Genomic DNA, 23,570 nt, shown 5'->3' on the forward strand with positions numbered 1-23,570 from the left:
GTGCTAACAATTTACATTCACTTCCCAGTGTTTCTTCTCTGGGTGTAGCTACCTCTGTCCATCATTGATCAGCTGGAAGTGAGTTGGTTTTTCTTTATGTTGAAGATTTCCACTTCCATCAGAATACATCCTCATACAGTATTGCTGTTGAAGTGTACAGTGATCTTCTGGTTCTGCTCATTTCACTCAGCATCAATTGATTTAAGTCTCTCCAGGCCTCTCTGTATTCCTCCTGCTGATCATTTCTTACAAAGCAATAATATTCCATAACCTTCATATACCACAATTTACCCAACCATTCTCCAACTGATGGACATCCATTCATCTTCCAGTTTCTAGCTACAACAAAAAGAGCTGCCACAAACATTTTGGCACATATATGTCTCTTTCCGCTCTTTAGTATTTCTTTGGGATATAAGCCCAGTAGTAGCGCTGCTGGGTCAAAGGGTATGCACAGTTTGATAACTTTTTGGGCATAATTCCAGATTGCTCTCCAGAATGGCTGGATTCTTTCACAACTCCACCAGCAATGTATTAGTGTCCCAATTTCCCCACATCCCCTCCAACATTTATCATTATTTGTTCCTGTCATCTTAGCCAATCTGACAGGTGTGTAGTGGTATCTCAGAGTGGTCTTAATTTGCATTTCTCTGATCAGTAGTGATTTGGAACACTCTTTCATGTGAGTGGATATAGTTTCAATTTCTTCCTCTGAGAATTGTCTGTTCATATCCTTTGACCATTTATCAATTGGAGAATGGTTCGGTTTCTTATAAATTATGGTCAGTTCTCTATATATTTTGGAAATGAGACCTTTGTCAGAACCTTTGTTTTTAAAAATATTTTCCCAATTTGTTACTTCCCTTCTAATCTTGTTTACATTAGTATTATTTGTACAGAAACTTTTTAGTTTGATGTAATCAAAATCTTCTATTTTGTGATCAATAATGATCTCTAGTTCTCCTCTGGTCATAAATTCCTTCCTCCTCCACAAGTCTGAGAGGTAGATTATCCTCTGTTCCTCTAATCTGTTTATTATCTCCCTCTTTATGCCTAAATCATGGATCCATTTTGATCTTATCTTGGTATATGGTGTTAAGTGTGGATCCATATCTAATTTCTGGCAGCTCTATTTTTTAAGGAGTTATATGCTTTTTCTATTTCACTGTCTATTTTTAAATGAATTTTCTTCAGATAACTTCTGTTTTCTTTTCCAAATCCTCTTGTAAAGTTTTCATTCCCTTTCCCCATTTTGCTTACAGCTTTCTTTAAATATTTTTTATAAATGGCAGAAACTAGGCATGGACCCACATTTAACACCACATACTAAGATAAGATCAAAATGGGTCCAAGATTTAGGCATAAAGAACGAAATCATAAATAAATTAGAGGAACATAGGATAGTTTACCTCTCAGACTTGTGGAGGAGGAAGGAATTTCTGTCCAAAGGAGAACTAGAGACCATTATTGATCACAAAAAAGAAAATTTTGATTACACCAAATTAAAAAGTTTCTGCACAAACAAAACTAATGCAAACATGATTAGAAGGGAAGTAACAAGTTGGGAAAACATTTTTACAGTTAAAGGTTCTGATAAAGGTCTCATCTCCAAAATATACAGAGAATTGACTTTAATTTATAAGAAATCAAGCCATTCTCCAATTGATAAATGGTCAAAGGATATAAACAGACAATTTTCAGATGATGAAATTAAAACTATTTCCACTCATATGAAAGAGTGTTCCAAATCACTATTGATCAGAGAAATGCAAATTAAGACAACTCTGAGATATCATTACACACCTGTCAGATTGGCTAAGATGACAGGAACAAATGTTGGAGGGGCTGTGGGAAAACTGGGACACTGATGCATTGTTGGTGGAGTTGTGAAATAATCCAACCATTCTAGAGAGCAATCTGGAATTATGCCCAAAAAGTTATCAAAATGTGCATACTCTTTGACCCAGCAGTGCTACTACTGGGCTTATATCCCAAGGAAATACTAAAGAAGGGAAAGGGACCTGTATGTGCCAAAATGTTTGTGGCAGCCCTTTTTGTAGTGGCTAGAAACTGGAAAATGAATGGATGTCCATCAATTGGAGAATTGTTGGGTAAATTGTGGTATATGAATGTTATGGAATATTATTGTTCTGTAAGAAATGACCAACAGGAGGAATACAGAGAGGCTTGGAGAGAGTTACATCAACTGATGCTGAGTGAAACGAGAAGAACTAGGAGATTATTATACACTTCAACAATGATACTGTATGAGGATGTATTCTGATGGAAGTGGATATCTTCAACATAGAGAAGAGCTAATCCAATTCCAATTGATCAATGATGGACAGAATCAGCTACATCCAGAAAAGGAATACTGGGAAATGAGTGTAAACTGTGAGCATTTTTTGTTTGTTTGTTTTTCTTTCCAGATTATTTTTACCTTCCAAATACAATTCTTCCTTTGCAACAAGAACAACAAAATTCAGTTCTGCACATATATATTGTACCTAGGATATAAGATTTTAATATGTATGGGAATGCCTGCCATCTAGGGGAGGGGGTGGAGGGAAGGAGGAGGAAAATTCAGAACAGAAGGGAGTAGGAGGGATAATGTTGTAAAAAAAAAAAAAAAATTACCTATGCATATGTACTGTCAAAAAAAAAAAAAAATGTCAAAAAAAACCCCTTCCTCTAGACAAGCAGCAGCCGCTGCTCTCACTTACTTCAGGTGCTGGGTTGGTGTGGCCAGGTCTCATGGAATTCTGGCAATTCAGGGTCCAATATTTACCATGCTTCTCTTGAGTTCTATATTTGGAGGTCAAAATTTTTGTTTAGTTGTGGTCTTTTCATCAGAAATAAATGGAATTCACCTATTTCCTTGAACATCCATCTTCTTCCCTGAAAAAAAAATGCTCAGTCCAGCAGGGTAGTTTACTCTTGGCTGCATTCCAAATTCCTTTGGCTTTTGGAGCATTAGGCTCCAGGCCCTTTAGTCCTTCAAGGTGGAAGCTGCTAGGTCCTAGACAATCCCTATTTTGGCTCCTCAATATTTGAATGACTTTTTTTCTGGTTGCTTGTAATATTTTTTCGTTGGTCTTCTATTTATGAAATTTAACCATTATATTCCTTGGAGTTTTAATTTTGGGTTCCCTTTCAGGATGTGTTTAGTGAATTCCTTCAATGATTATTTTACCTTCTGATTCTAAAATATCAGGGCAGTTTTCTTTCATGATTTCCTGAAAAAATAACATCAAGGCTCTTTTTTTCATCACGGTTTCAGAAAATCCAACAGTCCTTAGATTTTCTCCCCAGATCTGTTTTCTAGATCAGTTGTTTTCCCAAGTAGATATTTTAAATTTTTTTTCTATTTTTTTTCATTTTTTTGGTTTTGCTTGAGAGATTCTTGATGTCTTATTGGGTCATTCATTTCCACTTGTTCAGTTCTGATTCTCAGTGAACCATTTTCTTTATTTACTTTTATTGTGAGCTTTCTTCAGATAATTTCTGTGTTGCTTTTTTCAAACCGTCTTATAAAGTTCTCATTTCCTTCCCCCATTTTTCTTTTAGCTCTCTTTTAAGATTTTTAAAATTTCTTCTAGGAGAGTCTTTTGCGATGGGGACCAATTTATATCACCTTTTAGGGCTTCATGAGGAGACAATCTGCTTTTAGTCACCTCAGGGTTTGAAATCTGCTCTATTTCATCATAAAAACTATCTAAGGTCAGCACTTTTTTTGCTTTTTTACTAATCAAAAAAAAAAAAAAAAAAAAAAAGGCTTAGGTCTGCTTTTATGGCAAGGGAGATTGTTCAAGCTTCCTCTACAAGCAACAGCAACTGCACTGAGTCCATGCTGCCTTACTCCCAGTGCTAGGTGGGTATGGCCAGGTCCCGTGAGATTCTGGTGTTTATGAGTACACTATTGACCTTTTGTGTTTGTGTTGGATGTTTTATAACTTCTCTGCTGATCTACTGGCTTACAACTAAGGCAGAGTAGCCAACACTGCTGTAAATTCCTCCCTGTAGATTCTCCACAGCTCAAACCTCCCACCACCCTGGGTCTGCACTGCCTGCACTAGTGTCTGTGCTTGGCCTGCTTGAGCTTGGCCTGTCTACCTCCATCCCTGATTGAAACAGACCTTTTCTGGTGATCTTTGAAATAATCTTCTGCTGATAATTTGTTGCACTCTCAATATTCGTGGATTTGCCAGTCCAGAACTAATTCAGAGGCTGGATTTGATAATTAGTCTGAGGGTTGTGGGAAGAAGTCAAAAAGAACCATGTCTTATCCGTCATCTTGGCTCTGCCCCCCTACACCATACTATCTTTTGTTTCTGTGTACTACATTTTAGAAAAATTATAGATGAGGCAGAGAACAATAAGAATAGAAAGGCTCTTGAATCTCTATCATATGAAGAAACTAGGAATATTTAATTTTCAGGATAGAGAATTCAATGGGAACATGATAGCTACATTCAAATATTTAATGCTATCACCTGGAAGAAATATTAGACCTATGCTGGTCTGTAAAATTACAATCTTAGACTAACTTAATTCTAAGTATATTTATCATCTGTTCTTTGTGAACAGAAATTAATTATTGCATGAATACATGGCACATACTGAATATCACAAAAATGAAAATTAATAAGATAATCATTACTGGTTAGTCATTTCTAAATCAAGGCTATGAATTGAGTCACATTACAGACATATTAGAGCAAAAATTAAAATAAAGAATATTAATGGGAGCAAGTAGTTTGTGGTAGCTGCTGGATAGTAGTGTTTTGGTTCTCTCTTTTAGTTCTACATGGGTACCTATGATCAGGGAGCAAATAGAGTGCTGGGTCTGGAGTAAGGAAGACATGAATTCAAATTTAACCTCAGACATTAACTATGTATCTCTTGGCAAGTCACTTAACCATGTTTGTCTTAACAACTGGAGAAGGAAATGGCAAACCACTCTGATCTATGATCATAAAGAATGGGGCACAGCTATACAGCAATACTCTATGGCCAAGACTTCAAGAGTATAGCTCACACGAAGTGGAATTTTGTCAAAGACAGGAAGCCACTAGTAGTTTCCAAAAGGGTTGGATTTTTTTTTCCTTAATTGAAATACTTTATTTTTAAAATTTGTTTAACTGTAACATTAACACAGATAAGAATCATTCCTTTACTCTTATTTATGGTTAAGCACCTAATGATTCTCCTTTTCAACTCGAATCACAATATCTCTATTCCTCCTCTACTTCTTTGAGTCTCAGAAGGAAAATAATTAAAAAAATAGTCAGAAGGATGTGTAGATAATAGGTATCCAGTTTTGATGTTCCCAGAAATTGAGGAACAAAAATTTCCAAGCCATAAAATGAAGTATTTCTTCTTAAAACATTCTCATCTCAGTACTAGCCACAAGCTTCTGCACATAGCCCTTGCATAACAAGACACTTGAAAATGGAAATTCAATATAACCTTTAAAATACCTAGCGGCATGACTTTTTTCCAATATAATGCTTATGAGATTCCTTTTTTTATTTAATTGTAGTCATTAAGGAAATTTATCCAAGATCTGTAAATAGTTATAGACATTCTCCATTCTAGTCACACCAAATCGTAGGTGTTCCCAGTAAGTAGAATTCTCTCGCTCTCTTCTGTGGATGTTTTCACAGTATCCACCAGATTGTTAGCTTTACCTATTAGAATTTCCAGCTTCTTAGTTTCCATGCCCTATAGGAAATCTTCCTTATCCCCCATTTATTTCCTCAGTCCTTTCTCCCTCCTAAAGCCATTTTATGTAACATGGTATGCAATTATTTAGTTATTTGTATAATTCTTACATTCCCCCAGTAAGCTAAGGGCAGAGATAATCATTTTTGCCTTTGGATTTCTAGCATTTATCACAATATCCTATACATAGTGAACAATTAAAAGCTTGGATTGAATATTTATAAAATATGTAAAATAAGTAAACAAATATTAATAACCTATAAAACTCTCTATGTACTTTATTCTGGCAGTCCTGTAAGGATATTATTGCTTTTTTAGTTATATACAACTCTTTGTTAGACCATGTTGGAGTTTTCTTGGTAAAGATACTGAATTAGTTTGCCATTTTCCTTCTCCAGCTTATTTTATAGATGAAACAGAGATACATAGGGTTAAATGACTTGTCCAGCATCACACAGTTAGTAAGCATCCAAGCCCATATTTAAACTTTAGTCCTAATATTCTATCTATTGTGCACTTAGTTCCCCAGAAATGGTATAATGCAAGGCAATTTTTTTTTCTTTCTTCTTCCTTTATCTTGGCAACATTGGTTTTTTTGAACAAAATCTTTTTTTAATTTAATGTAATTAAAATTATCCATTTTGTAATACATAATGTTCCCTAGTTTTTCTTTGGCTATAAATTCATCTTTCTTCAAAGATCTTACAGATAGAATATTTATAAGGCAATTTCTCTAATATAAGACAGATAATATCACAAATTATGTACCTGACAAAAAGTCAGCTGATATTCATAGTCTCAATAATGATTGTAGGTAAAACTTATATAAAAGATCTGAGTCTTCTTGCCTCCAGGCAATAACTCTGTCTACAATGCCACCTATCTACCCCATAATACTATCTACAATGCCTCCTAGCTGACTTGCTACTTCAACTTGCATTTTTTCAATTAGTGACTTGGAGAATCTTATTTTTTTTTATTAAATCTTTTTATTTACAAAACAAATGCATGGGTAATTTTTCAACACTGACCCTTCCTTGAAAAACCTTTAGTTCCAAACGTTCCCCTACTTCCCTCTACCTCCTCCCCTAGCTGGCAGGTAGTTCAATACATGTTAAATATGTTAAAATATATGTTAAATCCAATATATGTATACATATTTATATAGTTATCTTGCTGCAAAAGAAAAATCAGATCAAGAAGGAAGAAAAAAACTGAGAAAGAAAACAAAATGCAAGCAAACAACAGAGAGAGTGAGAATTCTATATTGTGGTCCACACTCAGTTCCCATGGTTCCCTTTTTTTTCCTTTTTTTTCTCTTTTGATTAACTCTATTTTTGTTATAACTTTTTAAAAATTCCCTGTTTTTTTGTCATTCTCAACTCCACCCCAGTCTTTCCTTCAAACTACACAATTGCTAATAAGAATCTTGGACATTGTAACTCCTGTTTTTCCTATTCCTATAGTAACTTTCTATGGTTCAGTTCTTTTTCCATTGCCTTCTCACTTTTTTTTATGTGTAGTAAGTTGTAGGTGTAATCACTTTTAGTCCTCGGGTGTGGGGGTGCCTCTGGCTTCTTTCAGCCACAGCCCACAGCCAGCAGTGACTGCCCCAAGGCTTCTGTGCTCTCTGGGTTTGTGCTGCTTCCTTCTCACCCAGGTCTCAGCAGTACAGCTGGGCCTGGCATTCCTTATCAACATAGGTTCCCTCAATAGTTCCCTACTTAGACACCCAACTCACCCCACTATTTGGGAGGAAGAAATTCCTCTGTCTGGGGAGTAGGCTATCTCCCAACTCAGCTAAACCCAGGGCTCAGTGCTTACTGATCAGAAGCATTAACCTGGAGGGGTATATACTTTGGGGGTAAAGGAGGGAAACCTCTATCCTGGTATCTTTCTACAGATCTTCTCCTATTGTCCTAGGACGACCACTGTTTTGCCCCAACTCTTACCTGTTTTTACAGTTGTTTCACCCTGAGGTGCAATATTGTCTTATTTGGGAGGGGGGAGGATTGGAATCTCCAGAGCTTAGAATTTTCTGACCTACTCTGCCATCTTCTGAGAATCCTCTGAAGGTTCTCTTTCTTATAGATTTGAATCAGCTCCCCATCTAAAAAGAGACTTCTACCAGTTCCCCATTTACCTGCTTTGCTTCTAATTTTAACTATATGGGTTTTGCTTGTGCAAAAATAGGGGTGAAAGTGTTAGGATTCTTACAGGTACTTATACACTTAGTTCACACCTTTAAAGGAGTTCAAATCTTTAAAGGAGTTGGTCCACACATGAGATTCACACCTTTAAGAGAGTATACTTTTAAGGAGCTCCCACAAGCCCATTCTCTGGGAGGATATAAGGAGCCAGGATTCAGTGGGGACAGTCAGAGTCTAGATTGAGTCAAGAAGAGAACTTCAGGTGACTTTGGAGGAGAGGACTTTGGGAGATTCACAACTAGGATTGATTTCTGGGAAACCCATAATCCCACATTCTTGGAGGAGGAGTCAAGATTTCATTCCAACTTCCATGTTCATGCTGACTGGAGACACTTGGACAAGAGCTCTCAGGAACCAAGGAGAGAAAGAGGCCTCTAAGAAAGCTAGCCGAGGCCCAAGGAAGGAGACAAGACTTGAAGGAGAAAATAAAGGATGTGGAGATAAAATTTGGAAAGAGACAGTAAAGGACTTTAACTCCTGGCTGGATTTGGGATTATTGAACTGAACTGAAGCCAAGGCTGCCTCCAGAAGCTCCCCAAGAGATCCTGCCCCCAAGAGAACGATTGCAATTTAGAGAAAACAGAACATCACATGAAGGTCCACCTATGGTGGTGATATGGAGTAGCGGACATTGTAGGGGGAGGGTGAAAGATCTGACTTCCAAAACTAATGAATTGATGAGAATTTTATTTGTGACTATAATGATCTGTCAAGTATGAGCACCCAGAAGAGCCTGATCCTTTCTGTACTCCACTGGCATTTGCCTCAAGGATTTATTTTTAAGCTAGAGAATACATAAATTTTATATATAGGCTCTCTTCTTTTGGGGGCACTTATTTTTGCCTGAGAGGATTGTATGTATAAATTTCAGGATGTCTTATATGGTGAAAAAAAACAACAAATCACTTTTATTTCAATGTAATGGATTTCTTCTGGAGTGCTATATATTTTAGTTTATGCAATTAAAAATATTTTTAGAATACTAAAGGCTTCATCAGACTGCCAGAGATCCATGACAGCTAAAGGGTGAGGAACCTCTACAATCTAAAACAGTGTCAAACTTTGGAAGGCCACAATTTTAGGTTTTCTAAGTGAACATGCAATCTGTCGAAATCATTTCTCTTTGACTTTGATAACATTGATTTAAAAGGTTTACTAGTTCTGCTCAAATTTCTACCCACCTCTGTCAATAATTAAACCAGACAAGGATTTCTGTCACACTTGATGAGAGAGGCAAAAATATCTATAGTATCTCAGCTTTAGTTATCTGTGTGTGTGTGTGTGTGTGTGTATGTTTGAATAATTATTTAATTTATTGTATTTGAATCCCCAGTACCTAGCACAGTTCTTGGCACATTTAAAAAAAAAAAGTTTTAATGAATGATAATGGTTGTTGTTGGGCAGCGTGAAATCCAGTGTATGGAAGCAGGCAATTGGAAATAAAAGATTAGAGTTTGGGGGAGGTTAGAATAGTGGATATAGATTTTGAATTCCTCTACCCAGAGGCAATAACTAAAGTCCTGGGGATAGGCAGGAGAGACAAAGAGAGACAAGTAAGATAAGGAGCCTATAACCAGACACTGCTTGGATGATCTTGAGTAAACAATCTGCAAAAAGGCAGGAAGGGAGAACGCACCCCAAAGTCTCACTTCGGTATGACACAATGACAAGTCTAGCTAACGCGTCATTTATTAGTACACGTTCACTTTCCTTAACTAACTTGACTTTGGGAATAGTTATTCAAACACTAGGGAAGTTTTCCTCCGCAGTAAAACGCGCATGGGAGTGTGGAGTTATTAGACGAATGAGCATCGACCAGCTCGGCTAAAAAAGCATGCCGTCGTGGGCTTTGTTAGAAAAGAAAAGCATGTCGTGTTTTACACTTTTAACACAGACACATTTCACGTGAAAGTTTAGAAAATCTCGGGGCAGCTAGATCGGTTACCCAAAGCGCGGGGTGTGGCCTGAAAGGGCCGGGGGCGGGGCGGGCCGGGGATGGGGAGGAGTGAAGAATGGGCGCCAACCAAGCCCCGTCGCTCCCCATCCACCGCAGTGGGAAAGGAGGAAAAGGAACTGGACTTGGCGGAACTACTTCCTGCCGTACTGCCGGAAGTGTTCTCTGATACTGTTTCTCTTAAGAGGGGAAAATGGCGCTTGAAGTTCGGGGGATGGAAGACGGAGAGCTGTCCGACTCGGATTCTGACATGACGGACACGGTAACGAATAGCGACAAGCCCTTGCAGCCCCCGCAGCTGGTGAGGAATGAGAGGGAGGGGGTACGTCACCTTGTTACCTCCGCCTCTCTCCCAGGCTCGGGGGAGGGGAGAACCGGGCCCTGCAGAATCTGCGCGCCAGTCAATCAACTAGCGTTGATTCTGCACGTTCTAGGAGACCAGCGGCGTTGTGTACATTGACTAGAGTCTTTAAGTCGGGAAGATATTATTTCGAGTCCTAACGTACTGGCTGCGTGGAAATTCGTTTAAGCTCCTAGTACTGTAGACAAGGGTTAGACTAATGTTTTCCGGAAAGATGCCAAGCCGCATCATACAGTGACTCCCCTTGTTTGCGTTACCTGCATTATCGAAATAACAGATTCACCTCTGCGGGGATCTGCGTGGGCTTAAGGGGTATGTTTCGCAGGACTGATTTTTCTACGCCACACGTTTCAGCCCTTAATTTGTACTGTTTGAAGTCTTAGTCACTGAACTAGATATTTTAAGGTTCTCGAGAATGCGGAGAAGCTTGTACTTGTGCAACTCAAGCAGATGACTTGGCCGAAGAAATTCTGTGTGCTTGCTTTTGCTTATTAAATACATTGTGTTTTATATTGGATTACTTAGTATCTAGGGGAAAAGGGAGGGGGAAGGGAGAGAAGAAAATCTGGAACACGAGGTTTTCAGGGTAATGTTGAAAACTTATTTTTGCATGTATTTCAGAAATTAAAAGCTATTATTTGAAAAATAATTTATTTATGTTACAACACAAAAGAGGATCCCAAAGGGATAGTTCATATGGCCATTGTTTAGCCTTTCATTTTCAAATACGCCAGCATCAATTTTTAAAAATCTATAGCAAGAATTCTCGTTACAGCTAATGAGCCCACGTTATAATTGTAGGCTGTGGTGGTTTTTCTTAGGGAGGAAACGTGTTGCTTTCGCAATATTGTTTGAGGTTTGGGTTTTTTTTTTTTTTTTAAATTTTATGAAGTTGATTGTGTTTTATTTATTAACAGAAAGTACCAGATGGCAATATTTCATTCAGGCCTTTCCAGAGCAGCATTGCAGTCTCTACAGTATCCCATTATCGAACTATTAAGGGTGTAGAATCAAGTGAGGAAAGCTTTTCTGACTCAGACGATGACAACTGTCTTTGGAAACGAAAGAGACAGAAATGTTTTAATGCGCTTCCCAAACCGGAGCCATTTCAGTTTGTGCAGAACCACCAGAAACAGCATATTCTGGGAGGGAGGAAGATCAACAACATATGGGGTGCAGTTCTGCAAGAACAGAGTCAAGATGCAGTGGCTAATGAACTCGGGATACTGGGAATGGAGGGCACCATTGACAAAAGCAGACAGTCAGAGACTTATAATTATTTGCTGGCTAAGAAGTTAATGAGGGAATCACAAACTGGAAAACTAGACAAAGAGTTAGATGAATATATGCATGATGATAAAAAAGCTGGTCCAAAAGAAGAAGAAAATGGACACGGTCATATGAAACGGAAACGACCTATCAAAGACAGACTAGGGAACAGAGTAGAAATGAATTATAAAGGTCGATATGAGATTACAGAAGAGGATACTGAAGAAAAAGTAGCAGATGAAATTTCTTTCAGGTAAGTCCTTAACTAGCTATCACTCCTTCACATTAGTCTGAACAGTCATCCCATCCCTAGATTTTTTCTTTAGCAAAATGTGCCTGATAGAAGCATATGTATTGTTTAATTATGCCAAACTCTTTATGACCCTATTTGGGGTTGCAAAGATACGAGAATGGTTTGCCATTTCCTTCTCTAGCTTATTTTACAGATGAGAAAATTGAAGCAAATAGTTGTAAAAAGTTGTAAGACAAGCTCATATAGATAGTAAGTAACTAAGGTCCAGTTTGAATTCGGGTCTTCCAGACTTCAGGGCTAACATTCTGTCAACCGTGCCATCCAGCTATTCAGATGTGTGTATAATTATCTTTTTGGTCTAGGATTTTAAGTGATTTTACATTAAATAAGCGAATTCTGATTATTTTCCTTTTAAGAATATGATTATACATTACTATTTTTTTAAACTTGATGCTAAGGGAAGGCATAGCAGGAAATTTAATACATAAATTTGAACAATTTGTTAGACATTTTATGAATTCAGTAAACTTGGTCATATATTTGCTGATCTAATTTACAACAAAATTTTATCCAAGGTAATTGGATTTAAGTTTTTAATCTCATACCCTGAGACCTCTTTTCTTTTTCTTCTATGCTATCTTACTTGCTTGTCTCATCACTCCTTTAGTTCAATTTTCATCTTTTTGTAGATTTTTGCCACATCTCTGAACAGACATAAATGTGCACAAGCATATATATAGTCCCTAGTCTTTCTTTCATACAAGTCTCATTAAAGTGCCTTTTGGACATTGTGAACTGGATATCCTGTAGGAATCTCAAACTTAATATGTCCAAAATGGAATTTTTCTCTCACCTTTCTTATTACTTTTTAATTTCTTATTAATTTCCTTATTATTGTTACCACCATCCTGTTCACTCAGCTGAGAAACTTCATATCATCCTTAACTCACATTTCACATAGCCATTCTGTTACTATATCTTGTCATTTCTCCCTTCACATCTTTAGTGTACATGCCCTACTTGCAATTACTGCCCTCTTTCATGCCCTCTTCACACTGCTATATTATCTTTTGCCTGAACTAATAGCTTTCTAAGTCTGCTCAATTGCCAAAGTGGTTTTCCTAAAGCACAAGTTTGTCCTTCATAGTCATTATTGATTCCATTACCTCCAGAATCTAAACTATCTAATAAAATTCTTCACAGTATATCTACTTTCTACTTTCACCATCATTATTCTTCTTTTCATGTTACTTCCATGTTATGTTAGTCTACATGCTGCTCCACACTGTCTTTGGACTTTTGTATTTGTCATGTCTAAATCTCTTCCACTTTTCCTAACTTGCTTCATGACTCAGCTTATATGCTTTCTTCTGCCAAAAAATCTCATTTCTTCTGTGTCCCTAGCCCCCCAAATAAATAAGTCTACCTTGTTACGAAATTCATTCTCTCATTATTAATCATCCATCAAGAGCAATTCTTTCTCCAGTAATATTCAAGCATTTAGTGTAACCTCTAAGGTTAGTCTTTGACTTCTGAAGAGACCACTAACCTCATTTTATTATTTGCTAATCGTGATTAATAATTATCCAGAAACTTAATTTTTTTTTAATTAAAGCTTTTTATTTTCAAAACATATCCATGGAAACTTATATTTTAATTTGTCATAATTCTAATTTTGTACTATAGTAATGCTTTTCTTCTATTCAAAAAATCATTTGTTAGTTTTCAGTGGTAGTATTAGATTAAATAAAAACTAGAATATTGGGAAGAAATTGATAGTAGAGAAATATAAAATTTTAGAAATAAAGGTCATGTTATTGTTTCATCGTTTTATAGCCACCCCAAGAAGCTTTGTTATTGAGATTTTAGAAATATTTCAGTTTCTTTCCACATTTTGTTTGAAAAGAAGCTAATATTTGTGTTTATTTTTAAATGCTTTTAAGATAATATGCAAGATGATTCTAGAAAACTGCTGATGAAGAATGCTACCCACCTCCTGACATAGGTGATGGACTAAAATGCAGAATGAAACATACATTATTGGACGTGGCCAATATGAGGATGTGTTTTGTTTGACTTATTTGTTAAAAGTTATTTTTTCTTTTTTTCCAGTGTTAAGGGGGTGGTGTGGGAGAGAGACAAATATAAATGCTTGATAATTGGAAAAAACTTAATTTAAAAGATAATATGCAAGGTAATTTTCTGTTAATTCACATATAGGAGAATTATTTTTCAACCATTATAAAACAAATAGGCTAATATTACTTTATTTGCTCCTTTTGTAGGCTTCAGGAACCAAAGAAAGATCTGATAACCCGAGTAGTAAAAATAATTGGGAACAAAAAAGCAATTGAACTTCTGATGGAAACTGCAGAAGTTGAACAAAACGGTGGACTTTTAATAATGGTAAAATAAACAGTTTGCTCTATTTGTCTTTGTATTGCTTGGACAAACTCTGCCTCCAATTATTTATTTACCATTGATTTGGAATTTATTTTAGAATTAGTATTAGGTGACTAGTTAAGCATTTATCAGTTTAGACAAAAATGTGAAATTGGTCAAAGCATCAGATGTTGCAGATTGGATTTATGGATTGAGAAAAAGGTTGGATTTTATGGATTGAAAAACAAGATCACAGAGTTTTGAGAAGGCAGTTTTCAATTGAATGATGAAGTAAGAATTCGAATTTCAAGATGTTGAAAAGAAGAGTAAGTAGTGGAGACCATGAGTATAAATGGCTTTTTCTGGAAGTTTGGTAGTGAAAAAGAAGAAAGGACTATTTCTACCAGGAATAATAGAGTTTAAAAAGCTTTCTTGTTGTTGCTAACTTGTTTTGTTTTGAATTGGGGGAGAGGGGTGCATGAGGAGGGTTTGTTTTGTTTTGTTGCTTTGGGGTTGGGTGGGGTGGTAATGTCTTTACAGTTGCAAAATGATTCTTAAAATCTTTTCAGATTCAGAGCAATAGAACTATAAGTTCTCTTTTAGTCTGGGATTCCTGCCCTGATTATTCCAGTGCAGGCTTCAAACTGGGCTAGAGGCTATAACTAAGACTGTTCCTAGTGTCAGCCACATAGTAACTGCTTATTTCTAAACATGTTCCTTATTCAGTACATCACCAGTACCTGAAAATAATCTTGCCCTAGAATATCACCTTTGGCCACAGATGTTCTCCCTATTCTGCCCTGAATCAGTAACCTAGAACTAGGTATTAAATGAAAAGGTTATCAGTCAGTGTTTGTTCCATACTCTGTATAAGGTTATGATACCCTGAGATATCTCCTCTTTCAGTTTCTGTCTCAAGAATGTTCCATTTTTCCCCCAGATGCTGTCTCCACTTTTTCATTAAGACTCCTATCTCGTTAAGCCAATCTGAGTTGAAAAAAAAAAAGGACTTTTTTTTTTTTCCTTGAATTTTTGGATCAGTCCTTAGTCTGTTGTGTGGAGGTTTTTTTTGTTTTGTTTTGTTTTTTGGTTTGTTTGTTTTTATTTCTGGAGGAAGTATGCTGAAAGGGCTAGTCTATACTTTTTCCCCCCTTTTTCCCCATTTACATGTAAAGCATCTTTTTTTGTTATTGTTACCCATGTACATTCACTTTTTGCATATTTTCTTGAGCCATGTAGGGATGGAAAAGTCAGAACAAGGAAAAAAAGTGAACATAGCATGTGCTGATTTATAGTCAGTCTCCACAGTTCCCTTTCTGGATGCTGATGGTGCTTTCTATCCAAAATTTATTGGGACTGCCTTGGATCACTGAACTACTGAAAAGAACCAAGTTTATCATAGTTGATCATCTAGGTTATACTTCTTCATACTACTACTGTTTTCATTTCTTTTCTAATTTTTTTTCTACTATAACTCATTTGCTTTATAAAAATCTTTAATTTTTTCCAAACTTGCTTCATCTGTTCTAGGAATTTTAATTTAACTTTTCCTCATGATATGGTTTTTTTTTTTGAGTTTTGCTTGTAGGTGATATGGAGTCTTAAGCATGTCTTATGAATCCCTGTCATCCTTACTACTCCTTTTTTTTTTTTTTTTCCTGAGGCAATTGGGGCTATGTGACTTGTCCAGGGTCACACAGCTAGGAAGTGTTAAGTGTCTGAGGCCAAATTTGAACTCAGGCCCTCCTAGCTTCAGGGGCCTCTATTCACTGTACCCCTAGTTGCCCTATCATTATTACTCTTTATGGTAGGGTTCATTCTTGTTTGCTCCTCTTGTTAAGACTAGACTCTGCATACTTCTAAAGGGAGTATCTGGACTGGATTTGTGTGCTTTTGGTTCAACCTGCTCTTTTCAGTCAAGAAAATTTTTAAGTGCCCGCTTAGTGTCCAGCACTGTATAGCACTGGGGACACAAAGAAAGTTGAAAGACAATCCTTCCTCTCAAGGAACTCAATCTGATTGGGTACAAAACATGAAAACAGTTCTACAAACAAGCAATATGTAAGATAAATTGGAGATAAAAGAGGGGAAGCACCAGAATTAAGGGGAATTGGCAAAGTTTTCTATTGAAGGTGGGATTTTAGCCAAGACTTGAGAAAAACAGAGAAATGAGGAGGAAACAAAGAGAAAATTCTAGACATGGAAGATATCAAATGTTTGGAGTTAGAAGAGTGTCTTGGGTAAAAAGGCCAGTATCACTAGCTTGAGGAATACGTGGTGAGTAAATAAGATGTTAGACTGGAAAGTAAAGGGGTGGAATCAGGTCATAATGGGTTTTGAATGCCAGACAGGATTTTATATTAGATCTTAGAAACAGTGGAGAGTCACTGGAGTTTGTTGAATGGGGGTAGTGATTTGATATAGACAGACCTATATTTAGGAAAATCACCTTGGCAATTGAAAAGAAGATAGGTCTTTGAGAGAAGAGATTTATGGCAGGTAAGCTAATCAGTAGACAATTACAATAATCCAGCCATGAGGGAATGAGGGCCTACACTAGGGTAGTGGTCACACCTGAGAAAAGATTAGATGTGAAAGATGTTACAAAGCTAAAATCACTAGGTCTTGACAACAGATTGGCTATGGAAAGTGAAAGAGGAATCAAGAATAACAATCTGCTTCCCTGGTTGACTGGGAGGCTGTTTACCTTCAACAGTGATAGATAAGTTAAGAAAATATTAAGACTGTAATAGAGAAGTTAGAAATAATTCCATGGGAGCTGATGAGATAATCAGGTTAAATAGTATAAAGGCAATAGAAAAAACAAAAACAGGACCTTGAGGGATTCCCATGGTTAGAGGGTATGACTTGATAATCTAATAATATTAGGAAGACTGAAGAGGAGGTCATACAGATAGGAGGTAAACCAGGAGAGATAAGTGCTCCAAAAACAGAGAGAAAGTTTTCTGAGAAAAGGTAATTGGCAGTATCTGAGGCTGCTGAGGTCAAGAAGATTGAGAATTGAGAAATTAGATTGGCAATTAAGTTGCCAAAATGCTAGCCTCCTAGTTTCCCTGATTTCCTTCACATTTTAGCTCAAGGGGGGCAGCTAGGTAGCACAGTGGATTGATCACCAACCCTGAAGTCAGGAGGAACTGAATTCAAATTTTATCTCAGTTAACACTTCCCAGCTGTGTGACCCTGGGCAAGTCACTTAACCCCAATTGCCTCAGCAAAAAATAATAATAAAATAAAATTAGTTCAAGTGCTAAAAGAAACTTTTCCCACTCTTCAATCTTAGTTTTTTTTCCTCTATGACTATTCTGAATTTATCTTTATATATCTAGTTTCTATATAGTTTGTTGGTTATTTTCATTGTTAAACTGAGATCTTTGTGAGCAGGGACAGTAGTTTTTTATTTTTCTTTGTATTAGCAAGCTTTTTGCACAGTTTCTGGCACATAGTGTATACTTTATCTACTTGATTAAGCTCTGATTGACCTCTAGGAACTTATCAAATTAATAGTGAAGAAATAATTATTCTGTCATCAGCAAGGGAAAGGAATAAGTATTCATGTAGTAACCTGGGACAGGCACTGTGATAATCACTTAATATCTCATTACCCCCACTCCCACCACCTATATATGATATTGTTATTCCTATTTTACAGCTAAGGAAACAGGTTACGTGGCTAGGGACTTCCTGACCCAGTGCTGTATCCACTGGACCATCATATAGTACATTATGTTTTTCATATTCCTTTTTGTAGAATGGTAGCAGAAGAAGAACACCAGGTGGAGTTTATCTGAATCTTCTGAAAAACACGCCAAGTATCACTGAGGAACAAATTAAGGTAAAGATTATAATTTTCTGTATGAATTTCACGTCTCTTTACTGTTTTCTTTACCCTATTTCCCCTTCCAAATTTAATTCCCACTACTCCCTCAAATCTATTCTTTCCTGCCGTTTCAGTTTTTTCTCTATTGCTTCTGGAAAAAAAGTCTTTCAGTCTAGCAGTCTTCCAAAGTGTAGCTCACATCTGACTAAAACTTTCTTCAATATTTTATCTTATCCTGAAATGTCCTGAATTATCTTGTACCTTTGTAGTTTAGCATTGAATTGTTTTCTTGTTTCTTCAGTGCTAGTTTTGTTTCTGCAAATTGATCATTGATGTTAGGGGATCTTGTTCCTTTTTTCATATACTTCCAAAGCCATGCTTTTTTTAGACCAGATAGGATAGTGTAATGGGAAAAAAAACATTTTTTTTTTTTTTTTTTAAATTCTCTTTGTTCCTGAATCAGAGTAGTTTTATTGTTTTGGGTGACTTGAGAGTGTATATTTTGTTTAGTACACTGGAATGTTTGAAGTAATTGTTCAATTATCTCGAATCCATGCTAAACTTTCAATATTTCCCAGTTTTCTATTCAACTCCTTTTAACTTATATATTTTGAGGTACATTACGAGAATCTTAGAATTGAAAAGTCTTTAGAAGTCATTGGATGATCCAACCTTTCTTTGAATAGTAATCTCTCTGATAGTCAGCTTTACTTGAAAGACTTCATTGAACCTTTCTTAGGGAATCCCATTTTGGACAACTCTATTGGAAGTTTTTCTTTACACTGAACCAAAATTTGTCCCCTTGCATTTTTCTTACACATAGCTCCTAATCTCCTCTGCAGACTAAACATCCTCAGTTCCTGCAGCTGATCTTTACAAAACATGGTTCCCTATCATCCACATCACTCTCTGAATACTTAATGATCTTCTTATAATGTGGTCCCCAAACTGTCAATACTCCAGATATGATCTTACCAGGCTAGGATACAATATCTTTTTTGGACATTGATACAGGGAGCTCTGAAATTAAGACAGTTCTACTAATGCACCAGTTCTACAACTTTGTGATCTCAAAGAAATTGACTGGGGCACTGAGAGATTAGGTGACTTAGAGACACACAGCTCTCATTGCCTTTTTTTTTCTTTTTTTAAGACCTACATATAAGATTTCACATTTATACATTTTAAATTTTAGCTTTTAATTGATCTGTAATTTTAATATGGAATTTTTGTATCCTTAATTTGTCATCTCACAAAAAAAAAAGTAAAGTGGGTAAGTTAGGCATAACTTGTTCTTTTTTTTTTTTTTTTTTTTTTTTTTTTTTTTTTTTCCCCACAATCCAATAATTTTTTTATTGGTCTTTTTTTTTTTTTTAATAGTCATTTATGCCATGAATTCATAGGGGATTGGTTCCAACAGCTCAGGCTGCTTGCCATTGGTTCTCACAAAGTGTGCTTCTCTGGGTGGAGCAGGCTGACGTTTCAGTTGAACCCAAGTGCCTTTTTCTTTGGCTTCCTTCTTCTTTTGATCATTTTCCTTTACCCGCTTCAGGAAGCTATCTCTGCTCTTAGAGTGCTTAATATGCTCAATTCGCACATTAATTCTCTTGACTAGAATCTTGCCCTTAACTTGTTTGTTTACAACAATGCCTACAGCATGTTGAGTAACATTATAGACCCGTCCAGTCTTGCCATGGTAACATTTGTGGGGCATTCCTTGCTGAATTGTGCCCATACCCTTGATATCTACAATATCACCTTTCTTGTATATTCGCATATATGTAGCCAAAGGGACAACACCATGTTTTCTAAAGGGCCTAGAAAACATGTATCGTGTCCCTCTCCTTTTTCCTTTTGTGTTCGTCATTTTGGCAACTCACTGGAATATGGCGGAGCTGGCGGAAAGGTCATAACTTGTTCTTGATGAAACTATTTAGTTCTTAGTAATTTATCTGTTTCCTTTTTTAAGTGTTCTTACTATATCTTTAATATAATATACTGTAAAAATTTTCTAGGAGTCTTAAGTCATCCTCACCAGTTTGAGGATTCCATCATCCATATTTTTATACATCTCAAATCTTATAGTATATTTCTCATTTTTCATATCTTAAGTGATTACTCACAGTGGCTCTCACACATCCAGTTCTTTTAAATACCCTAGATTAGTTCTGGGCTTGGTGACTTAAAATAATTGGGGGCATCTTGGTGCTCTTTTTCTATCTTCCTCATTTAGTGTGGATTTCTACTTGAAGATAAGCTTTCCAGTTCTAAAAAAGTCTCTCTGAATGAGGGATGAGGGGAAAGAGAAAGCACATTAAGAGTAATGATGCTCTCAGTTGTGATCTTATTCTTACTTTTAGCATAGCTTAAAAGGTTTTAATGAGTATTTTTGTTGTTTTCTTTTATCATGTGTGTGTGTGTGTGTGTGTGTGTGTGTGTGTGTGTGTGTGTGTGTGTGTGTGTGTGTGTGTATGCACACATATATACATATCTCCCATATTCATTCAGGTATACTCTCATGATTTTCCAAAGCACTGAAATTTTTCCCTATAGTAAGTAGATAGACCTCACGAGAATGGACAAGAATAGAGTCCAAAGTCTTTATTGTCTCTTACAAGTCTGTGTCTGTCATAGTCTGACCCAGTCTGAGTCTGACTTTGTCCCCAGTTTAAATACTCTATTACAATTACATCATTACAGTATACTGAGTATAAGCCAATCTAGAATGATTATATATCATATCATACTAGATATATATGAACTAGAGAACCGTTATCTCATCAATTCCACTGAGTTAACACCTTGTTTCAAGTATACTTCTCCAAAGTTCAGGCCCTCTACATAACTGAAATGAAATTTCAGAATGGCATTGTTGTGTGTCTGTTATATATTGTAGGAATTTCTAAATAATCAAACCTATAGATTATCCCTAGGCTTTCATTTCAGGTGATAATATTTGAAATAAGCTCTTTTTCCTCAAGATTAGTTGTCTTTAAATTTTAAATCAATGGTGCTTTCCCTTTTATTTTTCTAGTTAGAAATCTATTGCAAACAAAGAAATAATATATTTTAATAAATTCATGTGTCTTTTCGAAGGAAATTTTCTTTGTTGAAAACCAAAAGGAATATGAAAATAAAAAAGCTGCTAAGAAAAGGAGAATACAGGTCTTGGGGAAAAAGATGAAGCAGGCTATTAAAGGTCTTAATCTTCAAGAATATGATGATGCATCTCGAGAAACTTTTGCAAGTGACACAAATGAGGCATTGGCTTCTCTGGATGATTCCCAGGAAGGACAAGGAGAAAGAAGTTAGATTCAGAAGAAACCTTTGAGATTGATCATTCTCTTGATTTGGAGATCTTTTAATAACGTCTTGAATATCTAGGAGATTAAATTTTTCTTAAAAAAAAATTAACCTTTTTTATTATACTTTGACTACTTTTGTTTGTTTTTGCACATGTTACCTGATTTAAAATAAAAAGCATTTGTTTCTGTTTTGAAGAATTCTGTATGTGAGACACAAAGATAATTGAAATGTTATCTATTGTTTTAAGAAACCTGTCTTATCTGGCTAAATAAAAAGCTTAAGTGTGTTGAACTCATATATCTTTTTTCAGTCTATTTGCCATGGGATAAACTATAGACAAAGATACAGATAACTTGAGCATGACTACTAATTTAAAAGAATATCTTTTTTGAATTTTCTCTTTTAAAAATTTGATAAGCTACTTTTAGAACTTCTTTGAAATTTCCAGCTGTATTTAAGTTTGTTTTGATTTGCTGATATCCCTTTTGCAATTTAAAGAAAATAGAAACTTTATAACATCTCCTAACTTAATGGCTCTCAGTTTTTTTGTTTTATTTCACCAGACTGATTGGGTGAAAAGCAAGACCAACTTTTCAATAAAGTTTTGGTTTACCTAGTTACTTCATTACTCTATTCTAAATATAGTCAAATGGTAATCACTAAGTTGAATCCATATCTGTAGGACACATTCAAAAAAATTTTAAATCTGAATTTCAAACCTCTAAAATAAAGTAAACTGGAATTGTGATTTTTACTTGCAAATCCCATTTAAGAATATAAAAACTACAAAAATGTGCAAGAGAAAATGCTATACAAGTTTTCATTTTATAAAGCATTTCTTGAAATGGGAATAGGATTTTCACACATTCCTTTTGATTTATAAAGACAAAAATAAAATTTGTTTCCTTGTAGTTTTTTCTGAGCTTCAAATGATTTTGTACATTTTTTTTTTAAAATTAATTTTATTAACTTGACTGTCATCCATTGACATGATTATCTCTTCACATGTAGAGACTTCTTTTGGGGCAATACAACTATCATTATCTAGTGACCTGCTAAAACCTTTTTACTACCACCCCATTTGTAATAAGTCTGTGTAAACAAGATATATCCACACATTGTATCTGAAAGTTGGTTTCATTCCACACTTCTATTCCCCGTCTGTGCAGAGATAGATGAATTATCCACTGGTGCATTAAACAATCAAGATTATTTTCCTTTACAATACTGTAAAAAAATTTCCTCTGGTTCTGCTTACTTCAGTGTATATTAGGTTATATAAGTCAGGTTTTTCTGTACCATTTCCTTTTGTCATTCCTTAAACTTGCAAAAATATTCCATTACATTCATCAGTCATAATTTATTTAGCCATTCTCCTTATGATTGACATATTTCTAGTTCTTTATTAAAGCTAAATATTAATACATGTTTTTGTGTATAAGAATACTTTTCCTCTGACATCTTGGAAGCCATCTTCCAAGATGTCAGAGGAAAAGTATTCTCATATTCTATTACAGGTGTCTTTTATAGTATGGATTGAATCCATTTTAGAGGCTTTGATGGTGTACAGTAATTTTGATGTCCAGTAGGACTTGCAATAGATTTCCTTCAGTGAGTTAAAGGGTGTTTTTCGTACCAATGGGACCAATTCTCTGGAAGTTGTGATATGTTACCAAGTTACTCAGAACGAACTTCCAATACTAATTGATGAACAGTTTAATAAATTTCATTAGTCATCTGACCACAGCACAATTTTAATTGGATACCTGTTTGTTGGGGGGGTCATGAGTTTGATATGGGTTAAAAATGTTCTCAATGTGTGTAAAAGTGATAGGAGAAGTAATAGGCCATGTAAGTACAAGTCTTAGCTATATTATTTGTAAGAATTATGTTTTGTCTTTCCAGTGCCCCTTCAAGCTAAGAGTGGGATTGGCAGTAAGAATGCTATTCAGATTGTAAAATCTTGCAATTATTCTTAGAACTAACTCTTGAAAGATGATGCTACTTTTACTAATAATACAAGGGTATATCAAAACATGGATTAAGTTCCTATAAAGTCTTGTATTATATGTTTCCTTACAAAGAAAATCAGTCCATCCTAATTATTAAGGGGAGAAGAATCCTGGGAAGATGGCATAGTATGTTGGTAAATTTCAACTTCTCCCAACACAACACACAACAAATTTGCACCTCAGGGCAAACAGTCTCCTGAAAAATCAAGACTTGGGGTAGAATGGGGTCCTCTAGCTACAACCCAGAGAAGATCAGAAGAA

The 23,570-nt window shown here is 35.8% G+C and overlaps 2 protein-coding genes across 4 annotated transcripts; one reads left to right on the forward strand and one right to left on the reverse strand.

Moving 5' to 3' along the window:
• The first annotated feature begins 9,997 nt into the window (after window positions 1–9,997).
• On the forward strand, window positions 9,998–21,592 carry PHAX (phosphorylated adaptor for RNA export). Of its 3 annotated transcripts, none has more exons than XM_074281965.1 (5): window positions 9,998–10,150; window positions 11,167–11,771; window positions 14,057–14,177; window positions 17,923–18,006; window positions 21,088–21,592. In XM_074281965.1, exons 1-5 carry the CDS (start codon window positions 10,082–10,084, stop codon window positions 21,301–21,303), a joined length of 1,095 nt encoding a protein of 364 aa, XP_074138066.1. In that variant the 5' UTR covers window positions 9,998–10,081; the 3' UTR covers window positions 21,304–21,592. The 3 variants fall into 3 exon arrangements, with proteins under 3 accessions (XP_074138066.1, XP_074138065.1, XP_074138064.1); XM_074281964.1 differs by having other exon boundaries at window positions 10,009–10,189; XM_074281963.1 differs by having other exon boundaries at window positions 10,036–10,210.
• LOC141550874 (large ribosomal subunit protein eL21-like) lies at window positions 19,287–19,892 on the reverse strand. Its single transcript, XM_074281966.1, has one exon. The coding sequence runs from the start codon at window positions 19,856–19,858 to the stop codon at window positions 19,376–19,378; it is 483 nt and encodes a 160-aa protein (XP_074138067.1). The 5' UTR covers window positions 19,859–19,892; the 3' UTR covers window positions 19,287–19,375.
• Window positions 21,593–23,570: the final 1,978 nt, after the last annotated feature.

The sequence above is a fragment of the Sminthopsis crassicaudata genome, chromosome 1 (assembly GCF_048593235.1).
Source record: "Sminthopsis crassicaudata isolate SCR6 chromosome 1, ASM4859323v1, whole genome shotgun sequence".
Classification (NCBI taxonomy): domain Eukaryota; kingdom Metazoa; phylum Chordata; class Mammalia; order Dasyuromorphia; family Dasyuridae; genus Sminthopsis; species Sminthopsis crassicaudata.

Excerpts from the sequence above, each read along its gene's own strand:
- PHAX (XM_074281963.1), top strand. The coding sequence starts at position 10,082 with ATGGCGCTTGAAGTTCGGGGGATGGAAGACGGAGAGCTGTCCGACTCG. Across the intron at positions 11,772-14,056 it reads GCAGATGAAATTTCTTTCAG|GCTTCAGGAACCAAAGAAAG; the intron begins GTAAGTCCTTAA and ends CTCCTTTTGTAG. Across the intron at positions 14,178-17,922 it reads ACGGTGGACTTTTAATAATG|AATGGTAGCAGAAGAAGAAC; the intron begins GTAAAATAAACA and ends TCCTTTTTGTAG.
- LOC141550874 (XM_074281966.1), bottom strand. The coding sequence starts at position 19,858 with ATGACGAACACAAAAGGAAAAAGGAGAGGGACACGATACATGTTTTCT.